Genomic DNA, 14,651 nt, shown 5'->3' with positions numbered 1-14,651 from the left:
GGCTTTATTGTATTTCACCTCTTCTTAGCGCCCCTGCATCAGGGGCGCTAAGAAGAGGTGAAATTCAACAAAGCCTCATTTACAAGTTAATGGTCTTTAAAAGAAATCGCCCGGGCCCCAGAAGCTCCATGCTGCTGCAACCGGCGATGTAAAAAACACACAGGTATGATGTCTGTAAGGTCCGCGGGCCGCCACGGAAGGCTTGCCGGGCCGCCGCCGGCCCGCGGGCCGTACTATGAGTACCCGTGCCTCAGAGTATGCCAGAACATTTATGAACATTCTAGGAGCAAAAAAAACGTTTTATGCATCTATTTCACGTGTTTGAACATTTGTTTGTGCAAGTCACGCAACAATGTTCATTTGCATATTTGAAGGTTTTTTCCCGTAGGAAATGGAGATACTCCTTCCTATACACCCTCTAAAGAACAGGGATTGTTACTTACAGTGTCACACAGGAATTACAGTTACTCTGGGTGCCGCTCGTGTTTGGGAACTACCCTGCCAGTGAATTTTGAACATTCTGAGTGCTTGCTCCTGGGGGTGAGGGACTGCGAGGCCCTGCAGCGGCAATAACATCATCATCAGCTGCGGCCTCTTCCCGGACACTCCCCTTCTTGCCTGCCTGTTTAAAAACAACTCGCGGCCCCCGCTTCGCGGGAGCCACTCGTGTTTAGGAACTACCCTGCCAGTGAATTTTGAACATTCTGAGTGCTTGCTCCTGGGGGCGAGGGACTGCGAGGCCCTGCAGCGGCAATAACATCATCATCAGCTGCGGCCTCTTCCCGGACACTACCCTTCTTGCCTGCCTGTTTAAAAACGACTCGCGGCCCCCGCTTCACGGGAGCCGCTGGTGTTTGGGAACTACCCTGCCAGTGAATTTTGAACATTCTGAGTGCTTGCTCCTGGGGTGAGGGACTGCGAGGCCCTGCAGCAGCAATAACATCATCATCAGCTGCGGCCTCTTCCCGGACACTCCCCTTCTTGCCTGCCCGCTTAAAAACGACTCGCGGCCCCCGCTTCGCGGGAGCCGCTCGTGTTTGGGAACTACCCTGCCAGTGAATTTTGAACATTCTGAGTGCTTGCTCCTGGGGGTGAGGGACTGCGAGGCCCTGCAGCGGCAATAACATCATCATCAGCTGCGGCCTCTTCCCGGACACTCCCTTTCTTGGTTTCTCTACCTATAAATATTCAGTTCCGTGATGCAACGCGGGTCGCGCGCCGGGCGAAGCACGGGCCAAGGGCGGGCCCATTTAAGCCCGTTAAAGACCGAGTAAGACTGGACCGGGCACCCCCCCTAACATCTGCTACAGCAGGAAGTTGGATATTGTATTTTGCTGTATTACATTAGCTTTTGGCCGCTCTGTTATTCAATTCAGTAATGGCGACCACACAAGGAAGCAGGAGTAAGACGGCCATGGATGCATCTAGTATAATTGGCCCATTGGACAATTTTATTGTAAGAGCTAATTCTGTTATTGATCAAGGGATTGCACTTATGGAACGGAGAGTGTCCCAGGACTTAGTATTAGCAAAACGTTCTTCTATGGGTCACTTTGCAACAGCTAAAACTCCAGACCAGCAAAATAAAGAAATAGTCCCTATTTTAATTCATGCGGACCTACATAGTTTCCCAAATGTGGTGGACTTGTCAGTGTCGGCTTCTGAATGCATATCAGTCTCACAATTAGAGAGGTCCTCGATTTTAGAATCAGATCCATTGCTAGAAGATTTAACCACTAGACAGTCGAGGGGAATGAGAGAGGGTGCTATACTAAAATCATCAAAAAATTTAAAGATAAGAAAAGAAAACAAAGAAAATTTAGAAAATTCAGAAATCTATAGCGCCCGCGGAAAAGGTGACTTGTGAGTTACCCCCTAGTATTGAGGAGGGAGTACAACAACAAACAAAGGATGGCCGCACTATTACCCGCTTAGATATGAATAATGTAACTCTGGGTTCAGGGAGTGTAGAGGCTTCCCCTAGCATGTTTATAAGTACTAAGGACGTTGAGGCTGATAATAAATTTTTCGAGTATATGAGGGAACTTTTTAAAATACACCTCTCCCCTTTAGAAAATAGACTGAGATGCATCGAAAAGCAGTTAACTGATTTGATTGTTTTCTCTAAGTCTTCGAGTAACTCTGGGGTACTAAAGGCTGGAGATAGGAAGCTAGTTTATAAAAATAATAAATCAGGGTGTTTGTTGATAAATAAACTATCTGCTCCAGCCGAGTCTACAAAATTAACAGATCCTGCTGTTCTAGAGAAAAAGTTAATGGGAAATGCTAATATCCCCATTGCGAATATTAGACAGGAGACTAATACACCCAAGGATACTGTCTCGGACTCTACGGGGAATTGTACCTGGGGATCTCCACTGGGGAAACTAGCTATCAATTTGCCACCGGAAGTAACTACTTACCTGGTGGTCCTGACCGGGGTACCAGAGTTGAAGGAGGATGTAGAGGAGCCTATTGGGTCACTAAAAAATAAGGTTCAGCATTGGCTCAATGTAAAACGACCATTACCTCCTAATAGGACGAGCAAGATTCTAATGGCGCGCAGGGTGCCCTGGGTGGGGTATGGAAGAATAACCATCCAGGGCGACTGCGTTTTGGTAAATTTTGAGGACCCGGGAACGGTCGATTATATCTGTTCATGGGATAATCAGAATAATAACGAAGGTATTGGAACTAAGCGACTTTCCTTTTTTTATCCTCCCAGGATTCGCTATGAACCAGTTCCTGACCGAAGCTGGGGAAGAGTAGGCCCTCAAGAAAGAGGAGTAGACAGAAGGGAGGGGGGATGGCAAAAATTCAGAGAAGTAAGTTCTAGGGATACCTGGAGAGGAATACCGACCGTCAATAGGTTTAGTTGTCTGGAGATGGTCGATTGACTCCCTTTGACTACTGGGGTTAAGTATGATCATTGTGGAGGCCCTAGTAAGTTAAATAAAAGAGCCAATTATTTGGCAAATGATAACCCAAGGGCTATACATGAGGGAAGGGAAAATGAGATAGCAGCAACTCCAATTGTCTCGCGATCACTAGTAGAAGGACTAGATAGACAAGAACATGCAGCGTTTAAACATATTGATACTGAACGCGAACTAGTCTGCCAACAATCTCAAAACACTCCAGTGAGGGACATTGGAGTAAATACCTTACTGATAGAAACAGGTATCTGTACTGATAATTTCTCTGTTTCGGAGTTGCCAGGAGACGTTCAAAGGGGAAAGCTGGCTCTCCTATCATGGAATATAGCGGGTCTATCAAACAAGATAATGGACCCCATCTTCCGAGATTTTATTGAAAAATATGATGTAATCTGTTTTCAAGAGTGCTGGGAACAGGAGGAAATTCATCTTGAAGGGTATCGCACATATTTTTCGACTGCATCTCAGTCAAGGAGGGGTAGATGCTCTGGTGGGCTTTGTACATATATATTTCCAATACTGTTAATCTGACCATAAAGCTCCAGTCCACCGGGGGGCATAATTTTTATCAGATCCTCTCTCTCTTAATGGGAGGCAAACGACACATTACCCTAGTAAATCTGTATAATAACATTCCAAAGGAAGATCAGAAAAGAGTCCTGGAAGATTTAAATAACTCGTTACGTCTTGGGATAGGCTTGGAGCACAATGATATGTGTATTATATTGACAGGCGATTTTAACTGCCATTTATGCCCCCATAGTAACTTGGGTATATGTGGAATGGTTAATCTAATTGGAGACCCTTGCACTCACTTTGAGCATTCCATGCTGGGAAATCTCCTTAACAGCTTAACTTATGATTGGAATCTGGGTTTTGTGAATGAATTATGTAGCCCACAGGTTAGCTTTCAACCCACTTTTAATGGACGTGGATTGCGGTCTTTCATAGATTATACATTGATCACTACTAGCTATTGTCATAATGTCCTGTCGTTCAAAACAGAGGACATTGCGATGAGCGACCATTTTCCGATTAGTTCAACTTTTGATATTGGGACGAGTATTAGAACAGCACCTAATACAGTTGAAAATTTATATCGCCATGCAATTTCGCTGGCGAAAATAAATGGTTATGCAATAAAATGGAATAAGGTTGACTCTTCAAACTTTTTGCAAAGTCTAATAACAGATCAATATAGTAATTTTATGACCTGCTTAGAAGAATCCCCTGATCCAAGTGCGGTCATTAGTGCTTTCCAAAAGATCGCAATACAAATTGGTAATAAATTGACAGGAACATTGAGGGAAGGGGAGAGAAATAAAGTAGAGGGATGGTTTAACTCAGAGTGCAGTAAAGCACATGTTAATTTGAAGCAGATTAAAAAAAAAAACACCTAAAAACTAGCAAGATATTAGAGCCGCCAGAACAGCGTATAAAATCACATTACATAAACGGAAATTAGAGATAAAGGAGAATGCATGGGCCACATTATTGAAGGCATCCTCCTTGAGAGATAATACTGCGTTTTGGAGAGCAGTAAATGCTCCTTTTTTCGTCGACAGGAAATATGACCTGGTAGAACTTGCTATAGAAGAATCAGTCTGGGTGGATCATTTCACTGAGCTTTACAAGAAAGACGACTTGCTCAGCCTAGATAACACTTGCCAAAATCAGTTGGATACTAGCGAGCTTATTCCTTCTGTCTGGTTTCCTTTGGAGATTTCCTTTTCTGTCTCCGAGGTGGAATTAGCTCCATTTGAAAGCTCAAAAAATAAAGCCCCAGGGCCCGATGGGATTCCTATAGATTTATTTAAGGAAAATACCTCCTTATGGGCCCCGCTCCTGACTAATGTGTTAAATAGTTGCAATAATAAGGGATTTCCATCGACTTGGCAGGAAGCGATAGTAGTCCCTATCTTTAAAAAGGGAGATCGAAATGATCCTAAATGTTATAGGCCCATTTCGCTACTTGATTCTTTGATGAAAGTGGCAGGTAGAATCATCTTAAATAGATTGCAAACATGGGCCAAGGACAGTGACGTTCTTTCCAAGTTCCAGTATGGCTTTAAGCAAGGATTAGGTACTGTTGAACAAGTACTTAACCTTGCTATAATAACTGGTAAATATACGGTGGCAAAAAGGGGTAATCTTTTTATGACTTTTGTTGATCTCAGCTTTCGATTGTTTGAGTCATGAGGTCTTGTGGGATACTTTAATAGGACTTGGCATTGATTTAAATATCCTTAATTTTATTAAAGAGTTATATAGAGGGGCAGGGGCAAAGGTACGTTTTGGAAAAAGAGGAGAATGTACAAATAAATTCCCAATAATAAAAGGCGTTCGGCAGGGCTATATTTTGGCACCTTTTCTGTTTAATTCATATATAAATGGTGTGGTGGAATTTTTAACAAAGCTTGAAGTAGATTACCTCCAAATTGAAGGCATGGCGGTGCCCATTTTATTTTTTTAGAGCAGTCTAAGATAGGATTAACAAGTACTTTTTCTTATTTGGTGATTGTTTTTAATGAAAGAGGCACCTGGACAACAGCGGTCAATACCAGGAACCTCGCTTTCGCTCGTACAATAGGCATAGTAAATGAGTTTGCTAATAAATTGGGGGGTAGGCCTGTTCGTATCCTAATGGATATTTACAAGGCTAAATGTGTGTCAACTGCCATATATGGGGCAGGCATTTGGGAAATTCCAGATTGTCGGGAAATACAAGTAAAAGAAAATCTTTTCCTGCGTTATCTGTTAGCTGTCCCCAAGTCCACCTCCACATACGTTTGCCATAAGGAACTAGATCTGGTTTATATATCCGATTTGATTAAAACCAGTCCATTATTGTTATGGCATAAGATATGGACCTCGACGGCTACTGCCTTTAATAGAGCTATTTTGTTGGACTGCATCAAACTTGAGAGAGCAAAAAATATTCAATGGATTTTATGACTAATATGGGACACCCAGTATATTTTAGTACTCCCTCCTCGCTTTCCTTGATATCCAGAAAGGCATTTAAGGATTGCTGTCTTGTTTTCCTGGAGAATCAACGGTGGCTTGAGGAGAGGAGTAAGGTATCTGTAATGCAACATCACTTACTTTTGCAGGGCCCTGGTCTACAGCTTTATTTATCTCCTGAGCAATCTAGCTACAATAGAATGTAATTAGCTCGATTGAGAACTGGTAGTTATCATAGGTTGCTAACTTTCCCAGATACTAATGATCGGTCGTTAAGCTTAATTAAATGTCCTTGTGATGATCTTTCCACGCAATCAACAATACATAGTGTCTTGTTCTGCAAATTTTATGCGTGGGGGAGGAAGAGATACTTGATTCCCCTTTTAAAGGTCTGGGGCCTGAGGCAGTGTAGACCTGCTTATTTAAAACTGCTTTTGTTAGAAGATGAAATGACCATTAACGCTGTATCTAAGTTTTAAAAATATGCAATTAGGTGCAGATCTTCCATGGATTAATTTTTAATTTTGTTTTGATTCAGACTGTCCCATTATGATGTACTTAATTTGAAATGTATGTCGATTTCTATTAATGTGTTTTATTGCATGTATTTTTTCTGTGCTTTTATGATTTTTATACTGAAATCGAATAAAGCTATCTTTGACTCAGTTACTGGGAATGTCCCATCACAATGTTTCTGAAGCACACACCAGTGGGTGTTCCTTTTGTTTTGCATCTTTCATATCACCATCCCCAAGTTTATGATGTGGGTGGATCCGCCATACTGACAGATTTTCAAATGTGATTCTAAAATTCAACTTATGCAGGTTTTGGGAATCACTTTGTAGCAGTCAGAGCCACAAATGCCTCTCAGTTACAAGCAGATGTGCTATATATTTCCGGAATTCTTGTCTATGTTGTCTGATTTTGGGGGCCCTGCTGGATCACACTGCTCATTACTGCAGGAGCTAGCAACGTGGGCCTCCGTCGAGGGGCTACTACCCTTTTACCAAACAGGGTTCTGAGCGGAAGAGTCAACAGTGGACAACATCATCACCCTCTCTTACCAAGCTCATCAAGTGGTAACCCACACAACCCTCCCCGTCTTTGCCTGTTTCATGGACTACTCCACAGTTTTCTCATCCAGAACATCCTCTGACAGAAACTAGGGAGGTGAAAAATCTGCCCTAAACTGCGTGCAGTCATGTCCCTCCACACCAGGCGGGCAACTAGAGCCAAATTTCGGGGGGGGCTGAAAAAGACTTCCAGCCATAGGCAGAGTGGCTGTAAGAAGGGGTGAAAACACAACAAAAGCCTCATTAACGAATAAATGGTCTTTTAAAGACCCGTGAAGTACTCTGGCGCGGCTGCAATTAGACGGACGCCAGCCCGCGAGGCTGTCTCAGCCGGGCTGTCTCATACGACGGGGGGGGGCTGAAGCCCGGTGAGCCCAATGGGTGTTGCGCGCCTGCTCCACACTAGGACCTGGGAAAGGGTCAAGCTTATGGGAGGGACAGCAACTACCAAAATTGCCACCGATCGAGGACTAAAAGAGGTCTATCAGCTGGTCCCATTCTTATGTAACCTATACACTGCTGACTTGGCCCGGCCCTATTCGGCGCAACCTTGGCCACCCCAAGAACTGGAGAAGAGAAAATCCACCTCATGCAATACGCAGACCATCCAGTGCTTTTTGATCTCACAAATGTTGGCTTACAAAAAGCCCTCAATGCACTGAACACGTATAACATAAGGAACAAGCTTGTAGATAATACAAGCAAAACAAAAATTGAGATTTTCAGACAAAATCCCCCAAAAAGGTCTTTAAGATGTTGGCTGGGGACACAGAGGCTAGAATGCGTTCAAAACTATACCTACCTGGTTCACATGGCTGTGTGAATCTGGAAGACCAACACTGCACCGTCGAAAAAATGACAATCAAAGGGAGGAGGTCACGTACAGACTCTGCAAATTAAATTCCGCCTTTGACAGCCCAAGGGCCACAGCTATATGGAGGGTAATTCGTGCAAAATTGCCCCCCTCGATCAACTTCGCTCAGCAGGCATTCCCCGGTATGCTGTCGACTGAACCTGAAAAGATCTCAAGCACAGATTGGAAGAACCTGTTTCACCTGTCCTCCACAAGAGGAACTCATTGATCAGGCTTGAGTTCAGCCTCGTCCCGCAAATACTTGAATTCATGGCTGCTCTGACAAAGTACTTTTTGGAGTCAATACTGCTCCTGAAGACACCATGAAGACACTCATTAAAACTATTCTCACAAAAGATAAAAACACTTGGTAAACAAATCTTACAGCCGCAAGGGAATGTCTGAAACTTACTGTGGAAAACTGGGACACAAATGCTATCAACTACACAAGACTAAAATCAGCAATAAAAAATCAATTATATTCTTACTAACCAAAACTGGACATGGAAGCTCTGCAGTCAAAGGCCTTACCCGTCCCTCTAACAACACCTCATACAAGCCACCCAGGCAAGCTCCATCTTCATCAGGCAGTGGGAAAACATGCCTTAAACCAAATTCTGCTGGCAAGTCTAGTGCTACTTCCAATAGTATGCTCACAACGTGACATTCCCTCCTCCCCAAATTCCGTGTCCCTATCGCCCGCTGCGCCCAAGAACTCTCAGAATCAGGGTATGTTGTCCTCGGCGTAGCCTTTTATTTTCATCAAATCAAGTAATTTTCCATAGACCATTACAAAAGAAAGTATCCTTCTTGGATATATAAGAATTATTCACAGCATCACACTTTAGTTGCATCTACATGTCAATGGCAGTAAGGGAATTAAGCACGGAATTACACTTTAAATTTAACTCGGCCATACACTAGACCAACATGGCCGTACATTTGAACTTTATACTTTAACTCCTTTAGTCGGCCGTACACTAGAACTTGGCCGTACATTTGAACTTGGCCGTCTCGGCCACCAATGTTCACTCTGCTGCGCACATTGTGCCGGCAGGCCCCAAAGGCGCTACAGTCAACAGATGAACTACTTGACATCCAGGGCACTGCATACCGCACCGGCCAATCAGGGTACCTGAACACAGGCAGCCACCCCAAGATTCTACTTAGTCCATACGTTGTGGGTTAGGGCAGTGGAGTCCAAGACTACCGGCAGGTCAGTCCCTCCTCCCCACTGACCCACTGCACACGTGGAACCTACCCCCCTCCTGGGGTCCATCGAATGGCTGCACCTCCATTGTTGTGCATCCCTCTTTGTTGTTAACTGTCAGCGCTCCGCCTCCATGCAGCCTTGCTCTTCTGCCAGGTGGGTGGGTGGTCGACGATGCTCCGGTGGCCAGGCTGTGGTCCGAGGGGACAAACCGAACGAAACCCCCCAGGGCACAACCTTAAATACCCGCTAAGTTTTGTTTCTGCTAGGTTTCATTTCTCCGTGCCTCACAATGACATCACCTCAGCCAGCCAACCCCTTCCTTGTCCAGGGGCCCCAGAGGATGCTCAACCCCGTGGCGCTACTAAGGGCGCGACTCCCCTAGGCGAGGGGGTCGCCTGTTCATTAGAGAACTGAACCCAACTTGGAAATCCCTTGATACCATCATACACTGTAGACTTTGCAACTACAGAAGAGAATCACTGGCACACATATGACTCTGCTGCCCGGCACTCTTAACACGTCCACCGAACTTTACAGAGGCCAATCTTTTTGCAACAGGGCACCTGCTCGGCCAAAGAGGCTAGCTCTTATACACTCTGGAAACTGTGGCATACATGGCCAAGTTCGGGAAATGTATATTTTATGCACGCTCACTGTTAAAGGGAAACCATGGCCTAGCCCTGCCCACTGGCCAATAAGCTGCATGAATTAATGGTTTTTAACAAAGTGTTCTGTATTTTAACTTTTGCTCTTTTGCACCAAGAACCTTCATTGCTGCTGCAGTTTACTGGATGTGTCCCTCACAACAGTCCACTTTTTGTGAAGACCTTAGCAAACTATAAGTTGGAGGCCACAAATCCACACCCATTCACCAACCTTAACCTGGAATTTTTAATCCCTCGAACCATTTTAGTGTCTCGCTTTTTAACCACTGCATTTTACCTACTGCTACTACTATCATGACACTAATAGCTGTTTGTATTTCATTACGTGTCCACTACAGACCTCATATATGGGATGTAATAACTCCAGCATTATTTTGTCTCTCGCATTTTAACTGCTGTTACTAAGTATCAATGACACTAACAGTTGCTTGCACTTTATGCGTTTACCATGAATTGCACACACCTTTGTGACGTTTCTCCTTCATCAACGCTGCACTTTATAGCATGATATTTTATTTTTTGAATTGCACAAATGTATAATGGTTTTAAGTAATCATGCAATAAAAATTGATTGTCATTGTCATTGCTGGATCACACTGCAAAGCTTGTATACAGCTGGACAGTCATTAATTAGGAAACCAAAAAGGTGAACATACTCTGCTTGGCCCATTCCTGAGTCTCGAAGGTCTCCTCCTCTTCTGTTTGTCTGCCAGATAACATCATACATTTGTTCTGTCGACTAAAACATATTCATCTCCCACATAACTGTCGCAGATAATAACATGTATGACGCTCAAACAACACTATTTTATCTTGAACCGCATTCTTACTTTGGGAATTGTTCTGTTCGACTCACTGGTACCTTCGTGATATGAGTTAGGAGTATTTCAATCAAATAAAAAGACATTTCTAAATCTAAGAGCGATAGATCTGAATGTGCCAGAGAGATGCCTCTCACTGATGAGATCCGGTAAGGTCAGGGTACATCTGTGGTTGGTTCTGTTCCCGTTCGGAGGGGATGTGGCCTACAGACTGTGCTAGAATATCTCTTGTGAGCCATTTGGATATGGTTGGTGCACAGAGGAATAAAACACACTCGGAAAATTTGCAACCAATTTGGATTGATTGATTCCTCACATCATTTAGCACGTTGCGGGCAAGGGCATTGCATTTTGTTAAATAACAGTAATACGTGTGAAGGCTTGATTTGAATCAGCTGGTCCTTTAGAAGCTACACTTAAACACGGTGATCTGCACAACAATGAGACTTACATAAAGAGATGTGTATGTCTGTTCGAAGAAGCGGAATACCACAGAAATGGGGAGAAGGGCAGTGCTGCCATCATCCACTTTGATCATTGCCGTGTCTCCTAAACTCAGTCCATATGGGTACATCACAGGATTGCCTGGAATGAAAACATTAGTGATAATCATTAAAGTGCATCAACCAGTTTGTTTTCAAAATAGTCTTGAGAGAAATTGGACTCTCCAATGGATTTTATATGCACACTATACACACAAGTGTGTGTCTGAGTGCATTTACACTCTAATGGAAGCAATGCAGTGAGGAGAATGTTTTTTACAGTCTGTATTCTTATGCTGTGCAGAACAGGCCATAACTCACATCTGCTGCCTTAAGGTCCTCTTTTTATTAAAGTAATGTATACTAAATTCTCAGTATCATGTTTTATTTTGATGTAAGTACTCTACCTACAAGAGCAAGTGTGTGGGATTCATCAGTGCTGATGACTGCATGTGGAGGTGCTAAGGTGGTTGTTATAATGAAGAAAAACTCTTAAGCAGGTAAGTTCAAGCGTCTTTATTCTGTCATCCACTCTCCGCAACTGACAGTCTGTCAACATTCCAATGTGAACTCTGGTGGAACGTTCCAAGAGGGAGGAGGGGCGGGGGAGAGAGAGAGGAAGCTACCAAGGGAGAAGGAGAAGAGAAGAACACCACAGAGTAGAATACCAGGAGAGAGATTACAACACATCTCCCTACGGAGGGAAAGGAAAAACAGGGAAAAAGCTGGGAGAGAAAAGAGGAGGAGAGAGGGCATGGGAAACCTGTGAAGTAACAAAGCTTAACGTGTAGGATGGGAACCCCTAATCTGGGAGGCGGGGCGCCAGCAGACAAGGAAGGGGAAAAAACACCCAGATACACATTAAGAAACATTTAACTTGAAGGACAAATCAGGGATTTACATAGTTGGCAATCGGATCTCTTCCCCTGATGGAAGCAAAAGGGGTAACCCCCGTTCTCCAATCAGCAGAGGTGTGATATGCCCAAATGCTTTCTCTTAACACCTTATCTACATCCACATTGTTGGTACAAGCTAGATGAGTGAGATTTTTGATCCAAAGCATTGACATCCGAATGGGGTCATTGTCCCCTTGGCCATATTCAATAGATTCCTCATGCTTGATGCCAAACTCACCAAGGAATGTCTTCATTTCATGGGATGAGAATATGATGTCGTTGTTGGTGACTATGCAAGCTGGCACACCTTCGCCAGCGAATGAGTCTCTTAAAAAATCGATAAGGACATTTGTCGATACCCGTGAGCCACACACGTATTTAATCCAGTGTGATGTGAAATCCATGAGAACAATCAAGAATCGCTTTACGACTCCTGTTTGTCCCCTGGGACAGATTATCTCCAATGCCAACTTAGTCCATGGAGTTTTTGGAACTGCTGTGGAATTGTTAGACAGATTACACATATTCTCTGCAGGCAACCTTTTAACAACATCCATCCTGATACACAATGAATCAACTCTGGCACCCCCCCTTCAACTGGGGTTTTGGCACTTTGTCTAGAAATGTTATACACTCCCGTGGGAGGTACGTCGCATGCCATGCTATTTACTCTTTGGCCTATTCTATTGAACAACTCAGAAGAATTGTATACATCCCTGCTGGTTTCATCCACCTCCTCAGCTACAAGAACTTGATCTTTACTGTTTGGGTTGAGTATAATCCCCAGCTCTCTTTGATGCTGCCAACTCAACAGATTAGACCCTTTGCTTACCATGTATACTTTGCCCCTTGTCGCTCTTCCTTAGAATTTAATACACACACTCATCATCCCTACTAAAGGAATATTCTCATCAGCGTACCCTACTGCTGAAATGTCAGGTTTCAACATTTTGAGACAAGAGGTATCAAAAATTTAATTTATGACATCAACATTGATTAAGGTAACCAGGGCACACGAATCGGCCAACACCTCTATAGGCTTATCATTCACAAAGATGGTGCATTTAGGATGTTCATTAGGCCTGTAGTCACTGAAATGCTCTTGAGAACTTGGGGAAGCTTGACAGTCCCTAGCTTTTACTTGGAAAACATACTTGGGAACCAAGTCCTCTCCAGGAGTACTACTTTTACTCGATGGTTTTCACTGTTGTTGCACACTCTACCCAGGTGCCCCTTCTTGTTACATTTTACACACGTGACATTCCGGGCAGTACAACGTACATCATTTGCAAGGTGATTACTGCTGCCACATCTATAGCATTTCAACCTTCCCTTTTCACTGACAGGTTGGCCATCTTTGACATCTCCGGGTCTAACTTTGAATACTTCACTATCACGTGGATTGGCCTGTGCATCACTGCTATTGCGAACATTGGCAACCATGTCATTTGGAGTCTTCATCTCTTTGATACACTTAGCAGTGTGTTCAACAGAGACTGCTATACTAACCGCTTCTTTTAAAGTGGGGTTTTTTGCCAGGAGCTTTTCTTGGATACGACTATTGTTTGTGCACCTAACAAGTTGGTCCCTGATGAGTGAGTCAGTAAGCTCACCAAAGTCACATAGTTGAGTCAAACCTCTAAGTGCTGCAATATAATTGATGACCGATTCCTGCTTACCTTGGATGCGGCTAAAGAACTTATGTCGCTCCAAAACTACGTTTACTCTATCACCAAAATGTGTTTCTAACTTTAACAGAGTGACTTTAAACTCATCCGTGTCCTCTTCATCCTCTTCTAGATCTGGCTCAGGTAAGGTGTCGTAAATCTTCCTACCTTGTACGCCTAGGTTATGCAACAATATGTGTTGTTTGCGAACTGGTGAATACCTTTCACCGCCTATGGCAATGAGGTATGAGGCGAATAAATGTATCCATTCCTTCCAGTGAATTTCGGGCTCCCCGATTTCATTGAGGAACGGAGGAGGTTGGCTCATAGCTTGTCCCGCCATAGTGGGAGGAGTGGGCTATCAAGGAAGGCTGCACCGGACTACCCACTGGACAGAAGGTGGCACCAGAACCTAGATATAAAAAGGGCGGAAAAACAGGGAACATACGCCAGGACAGGGAGAGAGAAATAGTATAGCTCTCTCAATGCGTAAAAACAACTACGTGAAGTACAATCTGGGCAAACGCAGCAAGGTCAGGTAGGACCCTACTATACTCTAATTACACTCTAACCTGAAGCATGCAGGAAAATTTAGCTTGTAGGAAGTACTTACAAGTCTAATACTCTGTATATACTCTAGACAATTGAACATGTACGAAACTTAATTATTCACACAGAACCCAGTAAGCACAACACACCCTCAGCGGCTCATCGCAACATGGTAATATTCACTTTTTGACACTCTAGGTGAAAAACATGCATGGAATTATAGATGATCAGTGGTCCAATGATGAAGGTGGGGAAGGTGTGCGTGTCACCGTGTAGTGGTGCACACACAGTGCTCAGACCAAGGAGGACAGCGACGTAGGACACAGTTGTACGGACAAGGAGTCCTCCCCAAACTGTGAGTGATAACGCCCTAGGGGAACGAAACTGGAAGGAGAAATACTCTTCAGTGACTACGCAAAGGGTAATGAACTCTTTGATAAGCAGTGCAAAGTTGGTGTGTGTATCACCGCAGTAACCACACAATACAGTAACAGAATATGGCTAGTCTAAGTTATTATGGCCCAGAACGTTC

At 43.8% G+C, this 14,651-nt stretch overlaps 1 protein-coding gene across 1 annotated transcript in view; it reads right to left on the bottom strand.

The window, feature by feature from the left end:
* LOC146809271 (alpha-tectorin-like) overlaps positions 1–14,651 on the bottom strand; it is a 324,857-nt gene that overhangs the window by 222,552 nt on the left and 87,654 nt on the right. The window contains exon 4 of the mRNA XM_085616088.1: positions 10,977–11,110. Within this exon, the coding sequence (XP_085472214.1) occupies positions 10,977–11,110 (134 nt within the window). The remainder of the gene's footprint in view (positions 1–10,976; positions 11,111–14,651) is intronic.

Source organism: Triturus cristatus, chromosome 7 (assembly GCF_964204655.1).
Source record: "Triturus cristatus chromosome 7, aTriCri1.1, whole genome shotgun sequence".
NCBI lineage: Eukaryota > Metazoa > Chordata > Amphibia > Caudata > Salamandridae > Triturus > Triturus cristatus.
This window is presented reverse-complemented; position numbering and strand designations above follow the sequence as displayed.